A 13,314-nucleotide genomic window follows, 5' to 3' on the forward strand; every position below is an offset into this window, starting at 1 on the left:
TAGGAGCTGCCAGTATAGCACCAAGAGAGAGTCAAGGGCAAGTAGTCCTGAAAGCCCTGGAGTTGGAGAGATAGATGAAGACGTGATCTCAGTTTCTGTCTTTGGAGACCAAGTCTGCTGCCAGAAAAGGGGTGATCCATGTGGCCACAGCTCAGAATGTGACTTGGTCCTAAACCCTGTCAGAACAGGCCAGTCTATGAGTGTTTGTATGAACTTGACTTTGAGGGGTTGGACCAGGCAGAGGCAAAGGAGGATGAAGGGAGATGGGAGGCTCAGATTAGCAACATTAACTACACCAAGAACAGTTTTATCACTTATGATCAGATTGGAGGCAGTTAGGCCTAATGTTAAATGAAACGCTGTGTGTGTGTATGTGTGTGTGTGTGTGTGTGTGTGTGTGTATGTGTATGTTGGTACTGGGGCTTGAATTCAGTGTTTCCAGTTTTCACAAGGCTTTTTCCACTTAAGGCTGGTACTCTACCTCTTAAGCCACACCTCTACTTCCAACTTTGTGCTGGTTAATTGGAGTTTTTTGTCTGTCTAGAATGGATTTGAACCAAGATCCTTAGATCTCAACTTCTTCAGTAGGTAGGATTAAAGACATAAGCTGCCAATGTGGTATCCAAAATGGCCCCTTAAAAATGACAAAAGGAAAGAAAGAAAGAGAGAGACAGAAAAAAGAAAGAAAGAGACTGGGCACTTGTGGCTCACGTCTGTAATCCTGGCTACTTAGGAGGCTGAGATCTGAGGATCTTGGTTCAAATCCAGTTTAGACAGACAAATTTAAGAAACTTATTTCCAATAAACTACTGAGAAAAGCTGGAAGTGGTGCTGTGGTAGAGGACTAGTCTTGAGCAAAAGAAGTGCAGGGACAGCGCTCATCCACAGAGTTCAAGCCCCGGGACTGGCCAAAAGAAAAAAAAAAAGTTACTTTTTTATGTGTGTATGTGTGCCAGTCCCAGGGCTTGAACGCAGGGCTTAGGTGCTGTCCCTGATCTTCTTTTGCTCAAAGGCTAGAGCCCTACCACTTGAACGAGAGCTCCACTTCTCGCTTTTTTGGTAGTTCAGTAGAGATGATAGTCTCATGAACTTTCCTGCCCAGGCTGGCTTAGAACCACAATTCTCAGATCTCAGCCTCTTGAGGAGTTAGGATTTCAGGAATGAGCCATGGGTGCCTGGCAAAGAGTTACTTTTAAGCAGGTTATAAATTGGTGAGTCTCTGATGCTTGCTTTTTTCATGGTGCCTACACTTTATTAAATTTGAAATTTTCATGATAAAAATAGCTTTGTAGGAGTACCATTATTAACATAACCTTACTTCAGACAGATTTTTTTATTGCTGGAGACAACTCTTCCATGTAAAAATGTATTAATGGTTGGAGCAGAAGAAATACCAACTACAGATGGTAAGCATTTTCCTGCAAAGTCACATCAAATTTAACATTAGCCCTGGAAAACAGAAACATGTTTTAAATAAAAGGTTTTAAATATTTTTTCTTTTTCTTTTTTGTCAGTCATGGGGGCTTGAACTCTGGGTCTGGGTGCTATACTTCAGCTCTTCAGCTCAAGGTGAGCGCTCTACCACTTGAGCCACAGCACCACTTCTGGTTTTCTGGTGGTTAATTAGAGATAAGAGTCTCATGCACTTTCCTGCCCAGGCTGGCTTTGAACCATGACTCTCAGATCTCAGCCTCCTGAGTAGCTAGGATGACAGGCGTGAGCTACCGGTGCCCGGCCAGGTTTTAAATATTCTTATAACTGGGTATAGATTTCCACCATCTTGGATTTCATAATCAAGAATACCACTTTGGCTGGGTGCTGGTGGCTCACGCCTGTAATCCTAGGTACTCAGGAGGCTGAGGTCTGAGGACTGTGGTATCTTACCTCCAGTTAGTCACCAGAAAACTGAAAAGGGGTGCTGTGGCTCAAAGTGATAGAGGGCTAGACTTGAGCAAGAAAGTTTAGAGACAGCACCCAGGCTTCAGTACTTGCATGGAAAAAAAAAAGGATACCATTTCAATAGGGTGTCAGTGGCTTATACCTGTAATCTTGGTTACCAGGAGTCTGAGATCTGCAGGATTGGGGTTCAAAGCTAGCCTACGCAGAGAAGTCTAAACCTCCATCTTCCAAATAAGAAATAAATGGTTAAGGTGAAGGCATGTCTCAAGTGGTGGAGGCCTAGGGGAACAGGCACAGAGGCCTGAGTTCAAATCCCAGTACTGGAAAAAAAAAAAGAGATTACTGCTTTAGTATGTTAGTTAACAAATGTAAAACTTTTGCTTAAAAGCATTTTAATGGGAAGGTTCTATTATGTAGTATTTATGGAAAAAAGATTTGTTTTTCTGTATTTGGTGGGACTTGAATTCTGGGCCTGGGCGCTGTCCCTGAGCACTTCAGGATGAGAGCTCTACCACTTGAGCCACAGCATCACTTCTGGTTTGCTGGTAGTTTTATTGGACATAAGTGTCTTATGGACTTTCCTGCCTGGGCTGGCTTTGAACGGTGATCCTCAGATCTCAGCCTCCTCAGTAGGTAGCTAGGATTACAGGAGTGAGCCACCAGTGCCTGACTGAAAAAGATTTGTGTGTGTGTGTGTGTGTGTGTGTGTGTTTGGGGGCGGGGGGTGAAATAGGTGGTATAGTATACTTGAGTCAGATTCTAAGAAATGATTCCATAAAAGGTGACCAATTCTATTGAGAGTAAATTAGAAGTCATAAGGGAATAAAATAGCTTTGAAAAGGTTTCTGCAGTTCCATTACCCATCAGAGGTATGTGCAGGCACAATTTACAAATGAAATAATTTTCTACTTTAGGAAGAAAGACATAAATTAATTTCCTAAGAATCTGTAAGTCTTTTCCTCTTAAAAATATGTCTGAAAGTGTTGCTATGAGGAGGAAATGAGGAGCACCCAGTGCTGAAATGTAAAAAGGTGCACTTAGTTTTCTCAGCAGTGTAATATACAACGGTGCTGTTATTTTCAAAGTGTGGTGCCTGGAGGGTGGCAACTGCATCACCTGGGAACTTGTTAAAAAACAAATATGAGCCTAACTTGATTCAATCAGAAGCAAGCTCTCCAGGTGATTCAGATGCCTGCTCAATTGGCAGAACCAATGGGAGGGTGGATAGCACTTCCCAGACTTGGTGTAGACCTTTTAGAGATGCTTCTCAGCCTGACTGGAGGAAGTTCTGATTCTGTAGGCCTGGGATGGGGTTAGGAATCTTGGGTTTTCAGTGTTCGATGTCTAGAACGTCATATAATTTGAGCATCATTTTATTTTATTTATTTTTTAACTTTGTTTTTTGGGTCCGGTCGTGGGGCCTGAACTCTGGGCTTTTTTTCTTTTTGCTTATGTGGTGCTGAGGAATCGAACCCAGGGCCTCATGCATGCAAGGCAAGCACTCTACCATTGAGCCACCTTCCCAGCCCTTGAGCATCATTTTTAATATGTAAGAATGCATCTAGGCTGATAAAACACTCTTGGAAGTAACTTCACCATTGACTGGACTGATGAATTAAAAGCAATGCTTTAGCTGGTTGTTGGTGGCTCAAGCCTGTAATCCTAGCTACTCAGGAGGCTGAGATCTGAGGAGGGCAGTACAAAGCCAGCCCGGGCAGGAAACTCCATAAGACTCTTATCTCCAATAAACAACTCAGAAAACCAGAAGTGGTGTTGTGGCTCAAGTGGTAGAACGCCAGTCTAGAGCTGAGGGACTGCACCCAGGCCCAGCGTTCAAGCCTCATGATGGACAAAACAAAAACAAAAGCAATGCTTTATACTGATTAAGATGAAAATATATTAATTTTATTCAACACTTTACATTGTTATAACAGCTTAGGCAAGACTAACAAAGTACACACAAAAATCCCTCCTACTGTTAATTCTTAGTAGTATGCATTGTGCTAGAGAGTTTGCTATGAAACATAACTTTCTGAGTGGGGGATGGTCTGAAATGGAACCGAGGGCCTCTAGCTCTACTACTGAGCTACAATCCTGGGTACTGCTTTCCCCTTTATGTGTTTTGTCTTCCCTCCCCTCCCTTCCTTCTTTTTTCCCTCCCTCCTTCCTCCCTCACTCCTCTGCTTCCCCCACCCCCTTTCTCCTTCCTCGGTGGTTCTGAGGTTGGAACTCAGGGTTTCCTGGTTTTGAGGCATGTCTGAGCAGGGGGCATTTATTTCGCTTCAGATTTGCATTCCATATCTTTCATATTACATGCTCATCCTAAGCGGATGCAGAAGAATTCATGCAGTAGGTGTAATCTAATTCACCATTAGGCGGTCTCTCCACCCCCTTGTATTAGCCAAACCGGCGAAGAACATCTTCTGTATTAGTTATCAGGAATACATTCCTATCAGCATCATTACAGGGTCCAAGGGCAAGTCACTTTTTATTTCATTTCGATTTTTTTTTTCCTTCCTCCTGAGATCCCGAAAGACACGAGCGTCAGAGCAGCTCCTCCCTACCCCGGAGGCGGTGCTCAGCCCCGAGCCGGCGGGTAACCTGATCTGGTCCACCAGGTGAGCCCGGGGTGGAGGCGCGCGAGCGCGCCCAGGGCCAGGCCTCCCCGGCTCCCGGCGCAACACTCCGGACTAGCTTCGCGCGGCTCCGCCTTCCAGCGCGCCCGGCGCTCAGTGGGCACCCAAGGAGTGCAGTGTGGCGGGCAGGGACACAGCTCTCCCTTCAGCAGCCTGGACATCAAACCCCTCCAGGGGCTACAGTACCGCCACCATGACGTCGCTCGGCCCGCTCGCCCCTTCCATTCTGCGTGGGAGCCACAGCGGGCCGGCAGCGCACGCGCGCTCAGAGCTTCTCGAAGCCTGCGCCCAGCCTGCGCCCCGGGCACCCGGCGCGCTCCCGCTCAAGCTCCGCCCCGTCCGCAAGCCCCGCCCCTCGCCGCCCTGTCTCCGCCCACTCCCTCCCCCTGCTCCCCCTCCTCCCCCTCCCTCCCCCAGCCGACGAGTGGCGGCGGCGGCGGCCCCACGACCAGGTTCTCTCAGACAAGAGGGCGGGTGGAAGAGGAAGCGGCCGAGCCCGGGCTCCCGCTCCGACGCGCCGAGCACCACCCGCCTCAGCCTCCCCAGCGGCCGGTCGGCTTCGGGCCTCGCGGAACTGAGAGGAAAGGAGAGGCGGCCGCGAGGAGGCGGCGGGGGGCGCGGGCGGAGGCGGCGCGGCCGGCCGCGGCTGCTGCTTTGTTGTGCGGCCCGGGCCCGGGGAAGGAGAAGTGGGAGGAGGGGGGAGCTCGGCGTCCCGCTCCCTCCGCGGCTCATGGCGACGACGCTCGGCACATCCGGGACCCTGCGGCCGTGGCGGCCGCGGCGCCGGCTGCTCGGGCCCCAGCTCCGGCCGCTGTGGTGACTCCGTCGCGCCTCGCCGTCGCCCCCGCCCCGCCCGCCCGCCCGCCGGCCGGCCGGGAGCCCCGTCGCCGCCACCGCCGCCGCCACCGCCACCTCCCCCGCCGCCTCCCCCGCCGCCGGGGACATGTCTAACCCCGGAGGCCGGAGGAACGGGCCCGTCAAGCTGCGCCTGACAGGTGAGGGGGGCGGGCGCGGGCAGGGCCGCCGGCGGGGGGTGCCTGTGGCCTTGGGCCGGGGCCAGGGTCGCGATCAATGGGGCGCCGGGGGCGGGCGGGCGGGCGGGGGGGGCCGGCCAGGGCGTGGGAAGGCCTAGTTCAGGGAGAGTGACTGGAAAGCCCTGGCCGGGGCTGGGAAAATGCTTACGAAAGCCCCGGGTGGCTCGCGGGTCTTTTGTGGCGGGGCCGGGAAACACGGATTGGGGCAGACGGGCGGATCGGAGGTCGGGGGGCGAGTGGAGCCGCGGAGGCCGAGCGCCGCCCCCGGTGGCTGCCCAGGTGGTGGGGTCGTGGAGGGGGGCGGGGGGATTATTGAATCTGGCTGCTGACGGCGCGCAGTAAACACTCCTTAAAGATGGAGTGCTTAACGGTGTGCGTGTGCGTGCGTGTGTGTGTTCGTGCGTTCTCGGGTTGTTAACTTGGACACCTACTTAGAACCGGGTGTAAAACCTTTGCTCTCGGCTGCCAGCGCCGGTGGCCGGTGCCACCCACCTCACACGCCCGTCTCTGGGAGGGAAGGAGACTGAGGCCGACTTTTCCGGTGTGGTCTTGCGGGATCCCAGGACTCCTCGGGGGTTCATTGTACACGATCCGTGTTTTGGAAGTGCGTGATTGCCGGCTTGTGTGTGTGTGTGTGTGGTGGTTCCTTGTAGGCCGCAGAACTTGTGGCTCACGTCTGATTTCCTAGTCCTGGCTTTAGAAACTTTTTCTTTTGGATACATTTCCAAGGAGATGCTCATACAAACTCGCAAGCAAGCCTTTCCCTCATTCTCTCCACCCCTTCCTTTTCCTAAATGGAAAAGAATGTCTGGAAAGGGCTTCGCTAGAGAGAAGACTTGGGTTGCAAAGGGTTTATGATTCCAGGTGCGTGGAATCTTGAACATTACAGCTGTGGTGTTGCCGAGGGTGCCATTTTTTGGTATTCTTCACCTGGACGTGGCCACCCTCATTTTAAAGAATTGTATTTAGGGTGAAAAGTGTAATTGACGACAGTGTCGTTATGCGAGTTTCATCACTTGCCATTAATAAATTGTCCATGTTTATATTCGGATGTGTGATGAGAAAGATGGTTTTTCCATAGAGGACTTGTGTGGCGAGGACAAACCGTAGTTATTATGTGTCCACACGAGACTTTTAGATTTAAGTGCACTAATTTTGTAGTTGAATCCTGTGTGTCACATCTCACTCCACCGGCTGAAATTTCTAGATAAAAACTTATAGTGAATTTGGTATTTGAGAAATTAGCTTAATTTCTGTTGGCTGGAATTTCAATGTTAGTTTTGTAAGTATTGCTTTCCTAGGGAAAATGTTAAGGAATTATTAAATGTGCTTTTTTCCATTTCATGGTTAATTAATTTTTACTAGCTTATATTAATGACACTGTATTCCAATCAGTCTCACTCCCTTTTACACACTCGCTGCTCAACTGTGTGTTTCTTAATGGAAAACCTAGATTGGGGGATGTCAGTTTACCCTTCCAGTTTCCTTATTTTGGGGGAGTCAGGAAAATTTTATAAGGGATCTTTGTTGCTTTCATTTATCTGTAGTAGTTCTTCTCTGTTGTGTATCAGTAACAATAGAAAGAACCTGTGATTGTAGGTGTGAAGAAACTACCAGCACAGTAGACTGTTGCCATTATTTCCCCCTAGGCTCTATGCATACAGAGAAAGTGAGGGAGAAAGAGGGATTTTGATTTCTCTGCAGATAAAATGAGCTTTTTACTGTAATTTTTTTTTTTGGCTAGTCCTGGGGTTTGAACTCTGGGCCTGGGCACTGTCCCTGAGCTTCTTTTGCTCAAGGCTAGCACTCTACCATTTGAGCCATAGCACCACTTCCAGCTTTTTCTGTTTTTGTGGTCCTGAGGAATTGAACTCATGGCTTCATGCATGTTAGGCAAGCACTGTACTACTAAGTCACATTCCTAGCCCTGTGAAACTGTTTTTTTTTGGTTGGTTGTGGGTCTTGAACTCTGGGCCGGAACACTAACCCTGAGCTCTTCAGCTCAAGCTGAGTACTCGAACCACTTGAACCACAGCACCACTTCCAGTTTTCTGGTGGTTTTTGGAGGTAAGAGTCTCATGGACTTTCCTGCCTGTCTTTGAACTGCAGTTCTCGGATCTCAGCCTCCTGAGAGCCAGGATTGTGAGCCACTGGTGCCCATCTGTGAATTTTTTTTTTTTTTTTTCTGGTTGTGGGGCTTGAACTCTGTCCCTCGGCTCTTGAGCTCAAAGCTAGTGCTCTACCACTTGAGCCACAACACCACTTCTGTTTTTTTCTGATTATTTGATGCTGAGGAATCGAACGCAGGACCTCATACATGCAAGACAAGCACTCTACCACTGAGCCACCTTCCCAGCCCGAAAATGTTTTTTTAAAAACGCGATTTAGTAGACTTTAAAATTCCTGCCTATGGTTTCCTCGTTACATATAATACATTATAGAAATTAATAAGTAAAGTTTGTTGGAAAAATGGCATTGTTTTTGGTTGGGGAGAGTGAATATTGGCCTAAGTTTATAGAGTGATTTCATATATTTAGATTTTTTGAAGAATTTTAAATATCCTGAATCCTCTTAATTGTAAAAACAGTTTGAAGTATTCTTAATTTCTTAAAACTGTTGGGCATTTGTCTTCAAATAGCTCAAAGTTTTAAAAAATATTAAAAAATATCATCATCTCTCTTTGGTTACGTATTGTAGCGTCTCTTCTGGTTTGCCAGGAAAGTTAACGTATTTTTAAATTTTTGATCATCATTTACAAATTAGATTGTATAGGTTTTAACAAATAGATTTCTAGAGCTGGATTCAATTAGCAGCTTTTTAGGACATAAACATTAAAGGGTTAGATGGAAAAGACTGTTTTGACTGACTGGATAAATGGCAGGGCTGTGTTTGATGTGTGTCCAGGAATTGGTCTGGAGCTGGTGCCCAACTTCTTAGTCCATCTTGAGAAGCCAAATAAAATATTTAACCTAGGCCTCATTTTGTTTTTTAAAAAAGTTGATTCTTTGTTAAGGTCTTAAGCGATGTTTGGCATACCTTTAGACTAAGTGTTTAACAGTTCCTTTAGATCTGGGCTTCTGAATAGAGGAAAACTCACTAACAGAAAGGCAGATTCCCACAGAGAAGTTTTATTTGGTTTACAACACACTTGGGCTGTAAGATGTTTTGAAATTATTGTTCTTTGCTTTAATACTGTGCTAGTATTTTAAATTTGTAGAGTGCTTTTAATTCTAAGTAACTTTATGAACTGTAGTTACTGTAGTTTACCCTTGGTGTGGAATTACCCATTTAATGTTAAGTGTCAATAGTTCTTGCAAGGGCACACACACACACATACATCCTCACACTTACTTGCAGACTCTAAAGGATAAGAAATATTTGAGGGCTGGGAAGGTGGCTCAGTGGTAGAGCGCATTCCTTGCATGCCTGAGGCCCTGGTTCTATTCCTCAGCACCACATAAGCAAAAAGAAAAAAGCCGGAAGTGGTGCTGTGGCTCAAGTGGTAGAGCGCTAGCCTTGAGCTGAAGAGCTGAGGGACAGCGTCCAGGCCGAGTTCAGGCCCCATGACCGGACCCAAAAAAAAAAAAAAAAAAAAAAAAATTGAGCCACGAGATCTCTACCCACAACACATAACTAGAGTTTTCCATATACTAGTTATTAAACCACAATCAATTAGTGAACTGTGGTATTTTGTTGTTGATGCTAAATTTGAGATTCTCCAGGCCATTGGTAGTTAAAATCTCATATGGTCATATCAAGTTACTTCTGTTGTTCTTTATGACATATTAATACTTGATCATTAAAGCAAACTTTTTTTTTTTTTGGTCAGTCATGGGCTTAAACTCGGCCTGGGCGCTGTCCCTGAGTTTTTCACTTGAAGGTGAGCACTCTCCCTCTTGAGCCACAGCACCACTTCTGGTTTTCTGGTGGTTAATTGGAAATAAGAGTCTTACGGACTTTTAGCCCAGGCTGGCTTTGAACTGTGATCCTTAGATCTCAGCCTCCTGAGTAGCTAGGATTACAGGTGTGAGCCCCCAGCACAGGCTATATATTAATGTTACCAATATCATCTAGCAGATTGATTATACAATGTATAATTTGTATAGCATATTTAGTCATATCAAATGCAAGCTTTTCTTACAACAGTAAGGAGCAGGTTGGATAAAAAATTTTTCTATGTATTTTTTTTTTTTTTTTTTGTCGGTTGTGGGGCCTGAACTCTGGGCCTGGGCGCTGTCCCTCAGCTCTTCAGCTCAAGGCGAGCGCTCTACCACTTTAGCTACATCGCCACTTCCGGTTTTCTGGTGGTTTATTGGAGATAGGAGTCTCACGGTCTCTTCTGCCTGGGCTGGCTTTGAACTGCGATCCTCAGATCTTAGCCTCCTGAGTAGCTAGGATTACAGGCGTGAGCCACCAGCGCCCCGCTTTTCTATGTATTTTGTTATTAACTAAAGGGAGGGATAATTTAAAAAATACCATTATTGCTTTTGAAAATCAAAGGCTAAAAAAAGCAGTTTAGTTTCTAATACTTTAAATCCTCAGGCATGGAGAAAGAAGAGATTATTTCTTCAGAATATTTATGTAGGCCTTTTTGTAAATTGATTGTTTTTGATGCTGCTGTGTTTATATTATTAATTTATAAAATCCTAATAGCAGGAAAGTTAACCTGGTCTAAACTTAAAGAAAATTAATTTTTAAAAGTCCACTTAAAGTATGCTAATATCTGATACTATTTTGGTGAATATTTTATTGGTTAGCTTTAAAATCTTTAAAACCTTGCAGATTTCCAAGTAAAATATGTCTGTACACCATTAATGTACAGGAGTATTGTTGATTTGAATGTCCCTAGTATTTTTGGTTTCTGTGAAGAAAACAATGTGCTTTAGCTCCTTCATTTTTTTCTAAATTCTTTCCTCTAGTGTAACCTTCAGATAGGCAGTAGAGCATGTTTAGGTGTTTTATGTAGTTTGGCTTTCTTAGTAAGTCTGAATGTGTATTTTATTATTTTGTTGTTCGTGGGGCTTGAACTTGGTGCCTGGGGACTGTTCCTGAGCTTTTGCTCAAGGCTAGTATTCTACTACTGTGAGCCATAACACCACTTCCAGGTTTTCTGGTAGTTAATTGGAGATAAGAGTCTTGTGGACTTTCCTACTGGCTTTGAACAATGGTCCTCAAGTCTCAGCTTCCTGAGTAGTTAGGATTGTAGGCATGAGCCACAATTGCCTGGCTTGAATGTGGTGTTTTGTTTTGTTTTGTTTTGATTTTTGTCGGTTGTGGGGCTGCAACTCGGCCTGAGTGCTGTTCCTCAACTCTTCAGCTCAAGGTGAGTGCTCTACCACTTGAGCCACAGCGCCACGTCCTGTTTTCTGGTGGTATATTTGAAATAAGAGTCTCACAGACTTTCCTGCCCAGGCTGGCTTTGAACCGAGATCCTCAGATCTCAGCTTCCTAAGTAATTAGGATTACAGGTGTGAGCAACTGCTGCCCATCTTGAATGTTTATTTTAATCATGCAGCTGCCCCCCCCCCCTCTCTCTTTCTCTCTATGTTTCTCTGTCTGTCTCTATCATGGGGTTTGAACTCTGAGCCTAGACACTGTCCCTGAGTTCTTCAGCTCAAGGCAAACACTCTACCACTTGAGCCACAGCACCACTTCTGGTTTCTGGTGGTTCATTGGAGATAAGAGTCTCCCAGACTTTCCTGCCCTGCCCAGGCTGGCTTTGGACTGAGAACCTCAGATCTGAGCCTCCTGAGTAGCTAGGATTACAGGTGTGAGCCACCAGTGCCTAGTCTGCTTTTTTCTCTTTATTGAGCTGTTTCTATTGCAGCATTCTAACATCTCACTAACTTGGGATATACTTCAAGCACGTAAGATTTTTATTTTGGCTGTTTATGAAGATATACTATATCTTATTCTTTCAAAATAGCTTATACTTAATAGAATATAATATTCTCATAATTCATTGCAATTATGAATATAAATTACTGCTATTATGATATGTAGTATGAAAATATCATTCTTGTCTCTAGAGAGAACTGTTTGGCTAAGTTGTGAAACTTTGTTCTCTTGCTCTCATTTTTTTTCATTGTTACTTTATGTTGAGGAATGCTGGGCCCTTGAACTATACTCTTATAATCAGCATTGTTACATGTTTCTATATGATGGACATGTATTAAGTGCCAGACATTGTGTTAAGTTCACATCTGTTATCTCTTTCAGTTCTCAAAATAGCTCCATAAAGGATGAAGTAGGAGGTCTAATAAGTGTCAGAACTTAAGCTATCTGCCTAGAATTCCTGTTATAATAAAATTATTAGAAGTTGGAAAAGTAAAAGGGATGTATTATATTTATTTGGACATTCTTGAAGTCCTCACTCATCTTTTTTTTTTTTTTTGGGTCTGGTCGTGGGGCCTGAACTCTGGGCTTGGGCGCTGTCCCTCAGCTCTTCAGCTCAAGGCTAGTGCTCTACCACTTGAGCCACAGCACCGCTTCTGCCTTTTTTTTTCCTGCTTATGTGGTGCTGAGGAATCCAGGGCCTCTTCATGCAAGGCAAACGCTCTACCACTGAGCCACCTTCCCAGCCCCTCGCTCATCTTTTAAGGTTCAATTTAAGGATTATCCTGTATCACTAGAACTTTCCCTGACCTGAATTGACCTCTCCTCCTTAAGATGCTCTTTCTCTAGACCTAACTAAAGAACACTTAACTGTCAGTTTCAGGAAGGTAGGTCCTGTGTTTAGCATGGGTTAGGAGATTTTTGGCATTTTATTCAATGAATGATAAATAATTCTATACAAACTTACATGTTTGTTATGGCTAATGCATATGTGTGAAGTCATAAACAGTGATGAACTGATTTAAAACCTTGCTTAAGTATTCACTTCGAAGACTCTTCATCTTCAATTAACTACCCAAAAAGCTAGAAGTGGAACTGTGGCTCAAGTAGTAGAGTGCTAGCATTGAACAAAAGAGCTTGGGTATGGTACTCAGGACCTGCATTTAAAAACAAAAACAACAACAAAATCCCAATCAGCCAACCAACTGACCAACCAAAAAACCAGTCTGGGGGCAGTAGAGATCTATGAACACTGGTTTGGGGATAGCCAATTAGGAGGATTTGACAGGAACCATTTAAGATTTCTTTTTGTTGGTGTTCTAACATTCTTTGGCAAACTTTTTTACTACAGATAGTTGGTGTAAATTCTATTGATATCGATAACTGTGTGTGTGTATGCTGGTCTTGAGGCTTGATCTCAGAGCCTGGGTGCTGTTCCTGAGCTGCTTGGCTCAAGGCCAGCACTCTTATCACTTGAGCCACAGCACCACTTCTGGCTTTTTTTTCTGTTTATGTGGTACTGAGGAATCTAATCCAGGGCTTTATGCATGCTAGACAAGTACTGTACCACTAAGCCACATTCCAGTCCAACTTTTTTTGTTTAATAAGATATTTTTTCTTAGGATGTTTTCATATAAACAATGTTGCTGAGTTCAAGTCTGTTTTAAGGTTCATGATTAATTTTTCCTTAGGCTGCTTCCTAAAAGAGTTTCCTAAGGCGTTCTTAAAACAAACATAGGTTTGCTTAGAGCAGCTGTGAATGAATACCTTTTTCCCTCTTTTATATATTATTCATCTACAACCACTGACCCCTTTATTTTAAAAATTCTTCGTTAGGGCTGGGAATGGGGCTTAGTGGTAGAGTGCTTGCCCAGCATACATGAAGCCATGGGTTCTATTCTTCAGTACCA

At 45.0% G+C, this 13,314-nt stretch overlaps 1 protein-coding gene across 1 annotated transcript in view; it reads left to right on the forward strand.

Moving 5' to 3' along the window:
- Positions 1-4,967: 4,967 nt before the first annotated feature.
- Positions 4,968-13,314, forward strand: part of Smurf2 (SMAD specific E3 ubiquitin protein ligase 2) — a 78,706-nt gene continuing 70,359 nt past the window's right edge. The window contains exon 1 of the mRNA XM_042702666.1: positions 4,968-5,530. Within this exon, the coding sequence (XP_042558600.1) occupies positions 5,479-5,530 (52 nt within the window). The 5' untranslated portion in view covers positions 4,968-5,478. The remainder of the gene's footprint in view (positions 5,531-13,314) is intronic.

Source organism: Dipodomys spectabilis, unplaced genomic scaffold (assembly GCF_019054845.1).
Source record: "Dipodomys spectabilis isolate Male_0828 unplaced genomic scaffold, ASM1905484v1 ptg000329l, whole genome shotgun sequence".
NCBI lineage: Eukaryota > Metazoa > Chordata > Mammalia > Rodentia > Heteromyidae > Dipodomys > Dipodomys spectabilis.